The following is a 13,493-nucleotide window of genomic DNA, read 5'->3' as shown; positions in this document are numbered from 1 at the left end:
AGACTACAGAAATTTATTTTTAGAATTCCAGAAGCTGGAAGTCCAAAATCCAGGATCTAGGATGCTTCCAGTCTGACGAGGGCTCTCTTCCTGGTTCACAGCCAAGCCCTGCTTGCTGTGACCTCCAAGGGCGGGAGGGAGGTGGAGGTCTCTGGGGTCCCTTCTTGCAGAAGAGGCTAATCTGGGGCGTGAGGCCTCCGCGGCCGTAGACTAATCACCTCCTAAATGACCTGCTTCCTGATACTATTACCTTGAAGGTTAGGATTTCTGGACGTGAATTCGCGGGAGGGAGGTGGGAGGTACAATGACTGAGAACATAGCAGGACCTCACTTACCCATCTCCGTATCATCTATCTATCTACCCATCATGCATCTATTTTCTATCTATCTGTGTCTCTCTCCTCTATGTCTCTCTCATCTATTTCTCTGCCTCTCTGTCCATTCAGCCACCTTTCCATCCTACTTATCAGTCCATTTATCTCTCCTGTCTATCAATAATCTATCTACTCATCCTCTATCTACCTATTATCTCTATTCCCATCTGTCTTTTTATCTATTCATTCACCAATTCTTCCATTCCACTCATCTATCCATTTAGGTATCCTATCTGTAATCCATATCTATCCATCTATCTGTCTCCTCTGTCTATGTCTCTCTCATCTATTTCTCTGTCTCTCTATCCATTGATCCACCCTTCCATCCCTCATATCTATCCATTTATCTGTCCTATCCATCTATCGTATCCATCAATTATCTGTCTGTCTACCTATCCACCTATCTACCCATCAATCTATCTCTCTCATCTGTCTTTTCATCTAGTCATCCATCCATTCTTCCATTCCACTATGTATCCTATTTATGTATCATCTGTATCTGTCTATCTTTCTCCCATCTATGTGTTTGTATGTTTTCTCCACTTTTCCAAGTGAGCACACAGACATAAACACGTGAAACTGAAGAGTGACCACATTTCCAGACACAAATATACTGTGTGGGATGACTCTGCAAAGAGTTCACATTCCTTTTCCCTCGGGAAGTGATCAGGGCAATTCAGCATGGGAGCCAGCGAAGCTGTCCTTCCGTTTGGATGCAATAAACAACTCCACGTAACTCTGCAAAAAGAAAAATAAAAAACAGCCAGTGAGACTAGATTTCATGTACAATGTCACAAGATCTGGGATATGCATTAACCGGAGGCAATGATGACCATAACGTTTGTCTGGTATAAATAAATTTTGCCACAGATCTTTTTTTTGTTTGTTTTTTAAAATCTAACTGTAGTTTCATCATCAATTTTTAAAATGACTCTCTCCTGCCGTGGGTAAGGCTCCGGGACACCTTACGGTTTATGGTATATCCGTCTGATCAGAGTTTTCCCAACGTTTTAACAGTTTCTGTTACTATTTCAACTCTACAGTGGATGATTGGAGAACTAAAGAGAGTTTAGTCTCTGAGTTGATCCTGCTTTTTTTTTTTTTTTTTAGAAAGGGTACTTGGGCTTGTACTGTTTAAAGTGGAAGAATTTTTTTTTACATGGGAGTGGAATTTCCACATGGCCTTTGAAAAACTGTTCTGATCCATGACATGAGTGATAATATCCACATCCACAAAAAAAAAAAGGGAAGCTGGGTGTATGCCAAGCACTTGCAAACTCAGAAATGCATGGTGATCAGGAAGGTTTATTTGATTTCACCAAGAGCCTGCCTGGGCAGGCACATTCCTTTCTACACAGAACGCCCTGTGGATGTGTGAGGCATGGGTCCCCGTGTGCGTTCTCTGATGTAATAATTCATCCATCAGTCAGATGAACACAAGATGTAACAGGAGTTTCACAGAACCATTTCAGACACAGCTTCCACTAAGATGGCACTTTTATACATCCAGCCATCCTTTTCCTGCCAATATCAAGTGGTTCGCTCCACATTTTAGAATTCTTTCCTTTACAAAGAAAAAAAAAAAAAGCAGTTTGCCTTCTTTTCTCTCTGAACCAAAAAGCTTTGCTTTTAATGAAAGGAAGTCTTAAAAATTACTCTGTCTTCATTTTCCCTGCCCTGTTCCACCCAGTGACATTTTCAATTGAAGTAGATGTGTACGTGGCATTCTGCTGTCTCTCTCTCTCTCTCTCTCTCTCTCTTTCTTTCTCTCTCGGAAATTGTATTTCTTTTGCTGCTTCTGAAGCATGAAAGATGTCTGCTGAGTTGGAAGAAAGTAGTGAGATTTTTTAAACAACTTTAAACATGCCCCTCCTCGTGGCTTAGATGGTAAAGAATCTGCCTGCAATGCAGGAGACCTGGGTTCCATTCCTGGGTTCGGAAGGTGCCCTGGAGAAGGAAATGACAACCCACTCCAGTATTCTTGCCTGGAGAATCCTGAGGACAGAGGAGCCTGGCAGGCTACAGTCCATGGGGTTGCTAAGAATTAGGTGTGACTGAGTGACTAACACTTTACTTAACACAGCGAGACTCAAATCAAACCTGTAACAGTCCATTCCTTGTGGCTCATTGTTAAGATTCATGAAGCAAACCTAGGGAATTTTTATTTTGCTAAAATACGAAGTGTTCTGTCAGGAATAACAGTTAATTGTTGCTTCCTCTTCAACCTTTAAAAACACAGAAACCACGCTTACTCCAGTGGCTGCCAGGCAAATAGCTAGTATGGAAACTGCAGTGATTTTAATCAGTTCAGTCACTCAGTCGTGTGTGACCCCGTGAACTGCAGCACGCCAGGCCTCCCTGTCCATCACCATCTCCTGGAGCTTGCTCAAACTCATGTCCATCGAGTCCATGATGCCAGTCAACCGTCTCATCCTCTGTCGTCCCCTTCTCCTCCTGCCTTCAATCTTTCCCAGCATCAGAGTCTTCGCATCAGGTGGCCGAAGTATTGGAGTTTCAGCTTCAGCATCAGTCCTCCCAGTGAAAATTCCAGGCTGATTTCCTTTAGGATTGAATGGCCGGATCTCCTTGCAGTCCAAGGGACTCTCAAGAGTCTTCTCCAACACTGCAGTTCAAAAGCATCCATTAATCGGCGCTCAGCTTTCATTATAGTCCAGCTCTCAGATCCATACATGACTACTGGAAAAACCACAGCTTTGACTAAACGGACTTTTGTTGGCAAAGTAATGTCTCTGCTTTTAAATACGCTGTCTAGGTTGGGCACAGCTTTCCTTCCAAAGGTTTCAACTGTGACTCCTACATAGTAAGTCCAGGTTCTAAGCCCAGAACTTTTGAGAGTAACTTTATTTTGAAGTAACAGATGTTTGCAGATGGAATGAAGTAAAGGATTCTGAAATGAGGTCTTCTGGATGAAGGTGGTCCTAAACCCAGTGACAGGGTCCTTAATAAGACGCAGGAGAGACAAAGACACAGAGGAGAAGCCACGTGGAGATGGAGGCAGAGACGGGAGGGAGGCGGCCACCAGCCCAGGGACGGACGCCTGGAGCCCCCAGAAGCTGGAAGAGGCAGGAAGGACACCATGACCTCAGACGTCTGTTCTCTAGGACCAGGGGCGGGAGTGAGGGAAGATGAATGCCCGTTGACTTAAGCCTGCGGTTCCTGGTCCTTCGATGTAGTGGCCACAGGAAACCCATCATAAGGGCTCTTTCTTGCAACTCCTTCCTTCTAAGACTTTAGCAACTCCGGTCCCTTGGTGCAGAAACCACTCCTGCAGAGGAGACGGGCTTTGGGGCTGTTTTGAAGTGGGGCTGTGTGGGTCTGGATTTCCTCTGCAACATGCTACTGGCTCTCAAGCAACTTAATCTTGCTGTCCTGACATAATCTGGGGAGAGTGAAGGGGGAAGGGGCAAGATAGGTGGAGGGCGCTTAGAGGAACAAACGACTGTGTAAAAAATAAATAACCTACAAGGGTATCAAGGATATACTGTCCAGCACAGGGACTGTAGCCTACATTTCATAATAACTATAAACGGAATATAATCTATAAAAAGGTGGAATCACTACGCTGTTCTCCTGAAACTAACATAATATGGTAAATCAGCCGTGTTTCAATTTTTTAAAAAAGGTACAAACTTCTAGTTACTGGATAAATAAGTACTAAGGATTTGATGTACAACGTGATACATTTAATGAACACTGCTGAGCTTACATATGCAAGTTTAATAAATTCTAAGAGTTATCATCACAAGGAACAGTATATTTTTTCCACCTTATTTTTTATCTGTGAGATGACTGTGAAGTTCACTAACGTGATTGTGATAATCTTTTCATAAAATATGTAATGAAACGAAAGCGATGGCAAACCTAGACGGGTATTAAAAAGCAGAGACATCACTTTGCTGACAAAGGTCCGTGTAGTCAAAGCTATGGTTTTTCCAACGGTCATGTGAGAGTTGGACCATAAAGAACCTGAGCACCGAAGAACTGATGCTTTTGAATGGGGGTGCTGGAGAAGACTCTTGAGAGTTCCCTGGATAGCAAGGAGATCAAACCAGTCAGTCCTAAAGGAAACCAACCCTGAATACTCATTCAGCTGAAGCTGAAGCTCCAATCTTCTGGCCACCTGATGCAAAGAGCCAGCTCATTGGAGAAGACCCTGAGGCTGGGAAAGATGGAAGGCGGGAGGAGAAGGGGATGACAGAGGATGAGAGGGTTGGATGGCATCACCGACTCAACGGACATGACTTTGAGCAAGCTCCGGGAGATGGTGAAGGACGGGGAAACTTGGCGGGCGTGCTGCAGTCCATGGGGTTGCAGAGTTGGACGTGACGGACAGACTGAAGGATGACAGCAAGGATATATGTAAGTCATTACACTGCGTGCCTTAGACACATACAGTGCTCCATGCAAATTATGCCTCAGTAAAACTGGAAAGAAAACAGTGATAAGCAGTGAGGTCTGTAGAAAGATCCCCATCAACTGCTTTCATGAACTCCCCTCAAGTCTTAAAATCAGCCGGAGACACAGCCAGGCCTGGCGTTCACAGTCCCCCGGAGTCCAGCTACCCGTGTGTTACAGAACACAATGGCGGCCTTCGACTTCATATTCAGAAAAGAAATATGGTCCAGATTGTACTAACCACCAGTCCAAGCCAGAAGTTTCATCCACCTCCCCCCAAGGAAATGCTCCGTGAAAGGACAACCGCCGGCTCTGGGAGCTATTTCTCTGCAGCTTGCTGGCTGACCACGGGCTTCATCTGATCAGATTACTTTCCTACAGCAGCCCCATAAAACACTGAGGCGAGAATGAGCTCCTAACTCGGCCTTGACGTGTCTTCCATCACAGCCCCTTATCAACAGACCAAAAGCTCAGAAAAGACCCTTCATGAGAACACAGCTTCTGTGTAAAGATGGCCCAGAACAAAGAAGAAGCGGAAATATTGACGACCCTTTGTGAAACGACGGCTCCTTTCTCAGAGGCGGTCTGGAACAAGGAAGAAAGGAAAATGTTGAAAATAGTAGAGACCCTTCGTGAGAGTGAAATTTGCTGAAATCACGTCCTCAGAAGACAGGGGCCAATCTGAACCATCGCAGGACATATTTATATTTTATACTTTCATATTTTCGCTCAATCATTACTTTGGAATGGAGCAATTAGCAGTTGATGAAGATAATGCCTGCTGTCATACTTCTGTTTTCCTGTCATATTTCAAGTTTTAGGTCAGGTTACAGATAACAGAAGTCAATATACAGTCAGAAGAGTAAAAAGAACAAATTCCTAAAACATGCAGTGTATTACCATGATTCTCATTCCTTTTATTTGTCCGTAATAGAGATCGGTACACACTCAGGTCAAACCAGCGACTGAGCCATAATTCTGCCTTATTCATTGACAGAACACTTGATTCTGGGGCTGAGAACTCAGAAGTAACACATCCTATCCCACCAAAGTTATTACAGTCTGAGGGGCATCTACACGTTATTCTTTAATACACGCAAAGCACATGGAAGTGAATTTCTTGATTCAAATTCTTCAAAATTGGAGGTGATACATTGCAAAGAGTGTCTGCGCCTTGAGAATGCCTCTTTTCAGAATGAAGTTTACATTTACTTGTCATGATCAGCTGTGTGACCCCAGAAAGCCTGCTGTGGCTCCGGATTCCATATCACAATCCATAAAGAGAAAGAAAAAAGAAAACTTGCCCTACTTGTAGGAAGAGGAAAGACATGTACACGTTTAAAATCTTCCAGGGTTTTTAATCAGTCCTGTTCCCGGCAATATGCGTCTGCCCCCTAGTGGATACATTCATCCAGGATTATTTTATATAGGATATAAAGAGGATGAGATAGTTGGATGGGCGTCACTGACTCAGCGGACATGAGTCTGAGCAAACTCCGGGAGCTGGTGAAGGACAGGGAAGCCTGGCGTGCCGCAGTCCATGGGGTCACAAAGAGTCAGACACGACTTAGCGACTGAACAATGAATGAAGATTGATATAAGATTATTATATGTAATAAAAATATCTGTTGCCCAATAAGTCAGATTATTGGCTATTGGGGACGGGAAAAAAGAAGTTTTTTTTTACAAGCATATAGATATTTTTAAGAGAAGTTTTTGGTTCACAGCAATATTGAGAGAAAGGTAGAGAGATTTCTCATATACTATTTGACTCAGTTATGCATAGCTTCCCTAAGTGTCAACATTACAGAAAATGTTAATAGGGACTTCCTTGGAGATCTCGTGGTTAAGACTCTGTGCTTCCACTTCGGGTGGTACAGGTTCAATCCCTGGTCGAGGAATTAAGATCCAACATGTTACCCAGTGTGGCCAAAATAAATGTCTGGCACTATAAATACATGGGGGTGTTTAAGTGGTAAAGAATCTACCTGCAAATGCAGGCGATTCAGGAGACTCGGGTTCAACCCCTGGGTCAGGAAGATCCCCTGGAGGAAGAAATGGCAACCCACTCCAGCATTCTTGCTTGGAAAACCCCATGGACAGAGGAGCCTGTCGGGCTATAGTCAATAGGATCTCAAGAGCCAGAAACAACTTCAGCAACTGAGCATGCACGCACAAACTGTTTAAGTGTAGACAGAATGTCATCACTTACACCCTCACTTTGGTAAAACGGTTGGTTTGTTACCCAGATTAGAGTGCTTTCACAAATGGCAAAGGTTTCTATCAGTTTAACATGTGATACACCTCCCAGTTAAAATTTTTAAAATTCGTATTGGAGTCGAGTTGGCTTCCCCGGTGGCTCAGGGGTAAAGAAATCACCTGTAATGCGGGAGACCTGGGTTTGATCCCTGAGTTGGGATGGTCCCCTGGAGAAAGGAAAGGCCACTATCCACTCCAGCATTCCGGACTGGAGAATTCCGTGGGCTGTATAGTCCATGGGGTCACAAAGAGGTGGACACAACTGAGCAACTTTCACTTAGCCTTACTTGATTTACAATGTTGTGATAGCTTCAGTGAGAGTGAGGGTCAGTCGCTCAGTTGTGTCCAATTCCAGGACTGAAATCCACCGGGCTTCTCTGTCCATGGGATTCTCCAGGCAAGAATACTGGAGTGGGTTGCCAATCCCTTCACCAGGAGATCTTCCCCACTCAGGGACTGAACTCAGGTCTCCCACAATGCAAGCAGATGAACAAACAGGGTCTTCCTGGTGTATGCTAAACTGAACACACACATTTCTTTTTTAGATTCTTTTTCATACATATCATTACAAAGAACTGAGTAGAGTTCCCCGTGCTACAGGGCATGTCCTAAGTCACTTCAGTCGAGTCTGACTCATTGTGCCCCATGGACATTAGTGGCTAGTCTGTTCTGTCCATGGGATGCTCTAGGCAAGAATACTGGAGAGGAATGTCTTTTCATTCTCCAGGAATTCTTCCTGACTAAGGAATTGACTTGGTCAATTCCTGACTTGGTCTTCCTGACTCATTGGAAAAGACCCAGATGCTGGGAAAGGCTGAAGGTGGGAGGAGAAGGGGATGATAGAGGATGAGATGGTTGGATGGCATCACTGACTCCATGGACATGAGTTTGAGCAAATCCCGGGAGTTGGTGATGGACAGGGAGGCCTGGCGCGCTGCAGTCCGTGGGGTCGCAAAGAGTCGAACACGACTAAGTGACTGAACTGAATTGAACTGAACTGAAGGAAAAGGAATTGAACAAAGGTCTCCAGCGTTGCAAGCAGATTGCTTATAGTATGAGCCATTGGGGAAGCCCAGAAAGTGTTAGTCGCTAAGACGTGTCAGATTTTAACAAAGAACCCCCTAGTTTCTGCCATATTTCTCTCTGAAAGCCCTACTTTCTCTCAGATTTGACTCAAAACCCCCACCTAACGTCAGGTTTCATCTTAGACCCTTTAGTTCTGGTGGGGTTTTTACCTCACGACCCTCTAGTGTCGGTGAGGTCTGCCTCAGGTCCATCTACTTTCAGTCAGTTTTTGCCTCGGGAGCCCCCAGTTTCTGTGAGATTTTGTGTCAGGACTGCAAGGATTCTGTCAGATTTTGCCTCAGGACCAAAATGTTTGTTTATGAAACATACAACTCAGGATGCCCTCGTTACTGTCAGATTTAGGCTCAGGAACTCACGTTTGTGTCAGGTTTACCTCAGGAGGTACTAGTTTTCATCGTATTTTTGCTTCAGAAAGACTGTCTTTCTGTAAGATTTTACCTCAGAAGTGTCTTCTTTCTGTCAGATTTTACCTCAAGAGATCCTTCTTTCTGTCAGATTCTGCCTCCAAACCCTCTGGTTTCTCTCAGATTTTTGCCTCAGAACCCCCGACTTTTGCCCAGATTTTGCCTCAGAAACCTCTACTTTCTTTCAGATTTTACCTTTAAATTTAAACTTTGTTTAAAAAGCATAATTAAGAAATGAATCACCAGCCCAGGTTGGATGCATGAGACACGTGCTCGGGGCTGGCGCACGGGGATGACCCAGAGGGATGGGATGGGGAGCGAGGCGGGAGGGGGGTTCAGGATTGGGAACACCTGTACACCCATGGCAGATTCAGGTCCATGTATGGCAAAACCCAACACTATGTTGTAAAGTAAAATAAATGAATGAATTAGTTAAAAACTTAAAAAAAAAAGAATTTAAGGTGAAAGCACTTGGAGAAAATTCTCTGGAGCTGCTACACTATTAAATAGAAAATTAAACAGTGGAAAAGATCCTATTCAAAATTATGAGTATGTAAGAACATACTCCGATTCCTTTTTGTTTTTTTTAACATGGATGAGATTGAATTTCACATTACACTCGATTTATTGCGATGAATATGCTTAGTAACACTGGTGAAACAGTGTTTATCTGTCAATATCTGTATTTATTATATGATGCATCACTAAAGGAAATCCGCTGTGAATGTTCATTGGAAGGACTGATGCTGAAGCTGAAGCTCCAGTACTCCGGCCACCTGATGGGAAGAGTCAAGACACTGGAAAAGACCCTGATGCTGGGAAAGGTTGAGGGCAGGAGGAGAAGGAGGCTGCTGAAGATGAGATGGCTAGATAGCATCACGGACTCTTTGGACATGAGTTGGAGCAAGTTCTGAGAGATGGTGAGTGACAGGGACGCCTAGTGTGGTTGAGTCCATGGGGATCGCCAAGAGTCAGACATGACTCGGTGACTGAACAGCAACAAGGCCTTAAAGGCAAGAACTTACCTACTCTAGGATGAAGAAAAGCCAAGGAAAACAGACAAGACTTTACTATCTGATGCTATCAAATTTGCCGTGTGTTTTGAAAAGAAATACAACTTAAATACTCTTTTGCCATAGCATTTATACAATCTCGTGCAGTTATTTAAATATGACGAAAATCACTTTCCTCATGTGGAAACAGAGCTGAGACTACTTGCCTCTTCTAAGTTCTGCGAAGTGTTTTATAAACACATATCCACACTATCACAGCGTTACTGTAGCTGTGTGTCTTCTCTGCCTATTTTGAGAATTTTTCTAGTCTCCACGATGCAAAACAAGAACAAGAAACTTGCCAAATTCGTGTAAGCTCGGATACAAAAAGCAGTGTCTCTGGGTTTAGGATCTGGACGAAGACATTTCTAACAACACTGTGAAAAGTAAAAACAGTGACATCGAAAGGGCTGCTTCTAACAATTTTTTGTGGAAGGTATCATCGAGATTCTTGTGGCTCTGCAGAAGGTCCTCTCGATCTGTCTTCTCCCTTGAACAAGGACACAATCATACCAAAAAAAGTAAAACGAATGCTCCACAGTTTCACGGGTATGCGGATCTGCTTTTGTTTCACCATGCTGCTAGATGTGACTTGAGGAAAGATCTAAACTCTGAGGATTTAAAAGGAGCATGCCAGAGGGCATCGTGTTTGACCCCCAGAGGACTGAACGGGCCAGCCGAGAGCCCCGTGGTAAGCGCGTGTTGCTGGCTGGCCAGAAGCAGCCCGCTCTGCTCACCACGCGGCGGACACGATGTCGTCGGCCCGGTCGCAGCCGCAGAAGGGGAAGGTCCCGCAGCAGGGCTGCAGCCACGGCTTCCAGAGGGTGTTGAACGTGGACAGCTGCTGAGGGACCGGCGTGAGCGTCCCACGGTGCCGCCTCACGGCCGCTTCCACCGTCTTCACCACGGAGTCAAACGAGGCTTCGTTGTCGGGGCTGAGAGGCCTCGACTCGGAAGGGTCTCTGGAGATGTCGAAGAGCAGCGGAGGGTCGTGGAAGGTGACGTCGCCCGAACACGGACAGACTCCACTCCCGTAGCAGGCGCCCGCCCCCTCGGGGGAGAACCTGGGCGTCACGAAATGCACCTTCCACACGGTCGCACCTGGAAGACAGAGCCCCGCTGAGACGCTGTCTTTGTTATTCTTTTAGGATTTTTTTTCCATTAATGATCAATAGCTAGTGGCAAGCTGCTACATAGCATAGGGAGCTCACCTCGGGGCTCTGTGATGACCTAAGGAAGGAGGAAGGCTTAAGAGGGAGGAGACATATGTAAACATAGAGCAGAAACTAACATAAAATTACAAAGCAATTACGCTCCAATAAAGTTATGTATATTTATAGCAAACACTTTTGCTAATAACTGAAAATCTTCTGCACACAGAATTACATTAGCAGGGTTGTATTTCTTCGACTGCAAGAACGATGCACAATTTCACGGGCAACGTGAAGACTTTTTTTTTTTATGTCACCCTGAGAGCCTTGGGAGACAACAGTTACGACCTGAACGGCTGATTTCATCATAGAAATGATCATTCAAAGTAACTCAGTTCGACTTGGCATGGGCAAATGCAGAAGCTTCTAAGGCTAAATACCACTTGCAGATCTTAAATTGGCAAAAGTCATTTGGCAAGATCAATCCTTCCTTATTCTTCTTCTTTCCTTCTCCCGTCCTTTCTCTCTCTCTTCCTTCCATTCTTTTTTCCTCCGTCTCCTTCCGTCCTCTTTCTCTGTCTTCCCTTCCTCTTTTTCTTCTTTTCTATCATCTATCTATTCAACTCTCTATTCTATTATACATCTATATGTCTACCTATTTATCTGTCACCTATCTCCTCTCCTTCCCTTCCTCTTCCCTAGTCCCTCCCTTCTCTGCTTTCTTTCTCTTTCTCTCTTTCTGTCTTTCATGTCATTGCTTAGCAATTCCATTTCCAGAGGTCGGTTTCAAACAGAAAACATACCCACAAGCCAATCTCTGATCAACCAGACTTGTAGGGAAGTCCTCTGCTAGGCTCTTGTGGAAAAGCTATGCTTTTCAAATTAAATTAGACTAAATCACCTGGCTGACTCCTTCACCCCTTTCGCTATTCTCTCTACTTCCTGGGTGAAGCATAAATGTGATGTCTGGAGGAGCAGCAGCCATTTTGCAGCCATGGGGTCAGAAACATGAGCATGGAAGCTGACATGACAGGAGTGGTTTAATGGGAACAGAAAAAACCACGACAAGTCCCTGATAATGGCCTTGAACACTGTATCAGCCCTCTGCTCCCAACTTCTAAAATCCTTATTAAGAAAAAATGAGTCAAATTCTATTTGTTTAACCCTCGCTGGTTAAATTTGGGAGGCTTTCATTCCTCAGGGGCCGAGGGTGTTTTCTCTTATTCCTTACCACTGAACTAACTGTAACTGATACATAATCTAAAAGGAAGAGATTCTTCTTTGTTTTTATTTTACATGGAAGACTCATCCGCACTAATACAAAGAAGAGATCACACCACGAAGGATGGATCATACGTGCAAACGTCGATATCTTTTCAGCAAATCGCCAAGTCCAGTCAAAAATTCTGGAATGTCTCCGAAAGAGCTTCTTTCTCACAGATGTGAGGAAATCGATGCTGTTTGTTTGCGTGAATTTACCAGAGTAAATGTGGACCTCAGTCAACGACTCAGAAGGTGGCAGTTCGTGACTGATGTCTGGGTTAGACGGAAGACGTTAGATATTGTTGCTAATTATCTCAAGTGTCCTCTGTTACGGGAATTCATATTCTCTCTGTCTCTTCCTGGCCTTCCTTCTCCCGTTGTCACAATTATGCACAAGAGCTTAGGGACACAGACGCACAGACATCCCTCTAAAATCCTACCGTGATTTCTAGCATAAGGAACAGCCGTGTTTAGGTCACTTTCTGCAGGACGTAGAAGCACCGTGGCAAGGGGGTACTCACTGCAGGGAGTGTGCCCACCCCCAGGAGACGAGAGAGGCAAGGAGGTGTCCTGGCCGTGCCCCCACGTGTGGGCCCCCCTCATACTCACAGTCCTTCTGATACCACCTGGCCGTGTGCAGGGAGGCCCCGCAGTAGTGGAATAGGAACTCGTGCTCCGAGCGGGAGGCCCTGCCTTCCAAGAGCGGCATGAGGTTCCGGCCATCAATCACTCTGGGGAGAGAAGGCGCAGAGAGCGGTGAGGGAGGGGTGGTCGAGTCTCCACGTTTTCGCGACAGAAGGGGAGGCGCAGGAGAGAGACAAGCAAGCAGAAGAGCAAGAAAAAGAATCGGAAGGCGGAAGGCGGAGGACGAAGGGCAGGAAGGGGAGGCCGGAGGAGCTGGGAGGAGCGGAGAAGGACAAGGAGAAGCCCGTTGAAAACTCAACACGCATTTTCATCTATTTCATAAATAACAAAGACGAAGAGGAAGAGTAACTAACGCATTGCACATTTTCTAAGACAATGGGAGGGGTGAACAGCTGGAACGAAGACTCTAGTCACTGGTCAGACACTATTCACCAGTCCCATGGATTAGACAATTGAGCTCTTTGCACTCGTAGTCAGAGCCATGGCTTTTTCCAGGAGTCATGTATGGATGTGAGGGTTGGACCATAAAGAAGGCTGAGCGCCCAAGAATGGATGCTTTTGAATGGTGGTGTTGGAGAAGACTCTCGAGAGTCCCTGGGACTGCAAGGAGATCCAACCAGTCCATCCTAAAAGGAAATCGGTCCTGAATATTCATTGGAAGGACTGAGGCTGAAGCTGAAGCTCCAATACTTTGACCATCGATGCGAAGAACTGACTCACTGGAAAAGACCCTAATGCTGGGGAAGATTGAAGGCGGGAGGAGAAGGGGATGACAGAGGATGAGAAGGTTGGATGGCATCACTGACTCAGCAGACATGAGTTTGAGCAAGCTCCAGGAGATGG

General features: G+C 45.1%; 1 protein-coding gene across 3 annotated transcripts in view; it reads right to left on the bottom strand.

Moving 5' to 3' along the window:
- Positions 1-9,145: 9,145 nt before the first annotated feature.
- ARSH (arylsulfatase family member H) overlaps positions 9,146-13,493 on the bottom strand; it is a 47,873-nt gene continuing 43,525 nt past the window's right edge. For all 3 annotated transcript variants that reach the window (XM_065916630.1, XM_065916632.1, XM_065916631.1), the window contains 2 exons: positions 12,615-12,736; positions 9,146-10,692 (listed from right to left, as the gene is read on the bottom strand). In XM_065916630.1, coding sequence (XP_065772702.1) covers positions 10,325-10,692; positions 12,615-12,736 — 490 coding nt within the window. In that variant the 3' untranslated portion in view covers positions 9,146-10,324. The remainder of the gene's footprint in view (positions 10,693-12,614; positions 12,737-13,493) is intronic.

The sequence above is a fragment of the Muntiacus reevesi genome, chromosome X (genome assembly GCF_963930625.1).
Source record: "Muntiacus reevesi chromosome X, mMunRee1.1, whole genome shotgun sequence".
Lineage (NCBI taxonomy): Eukaryota > Metazoa > Chordata > Mammalia > Artiodactyla > Cervidae > Muntiacus > Muntiacus reevesi.
The sequence above is the reverse complement of the archived record's forward strand: the minus strand, read 5'-3'. Positions and strand labels throughout refer to the sequence as shown.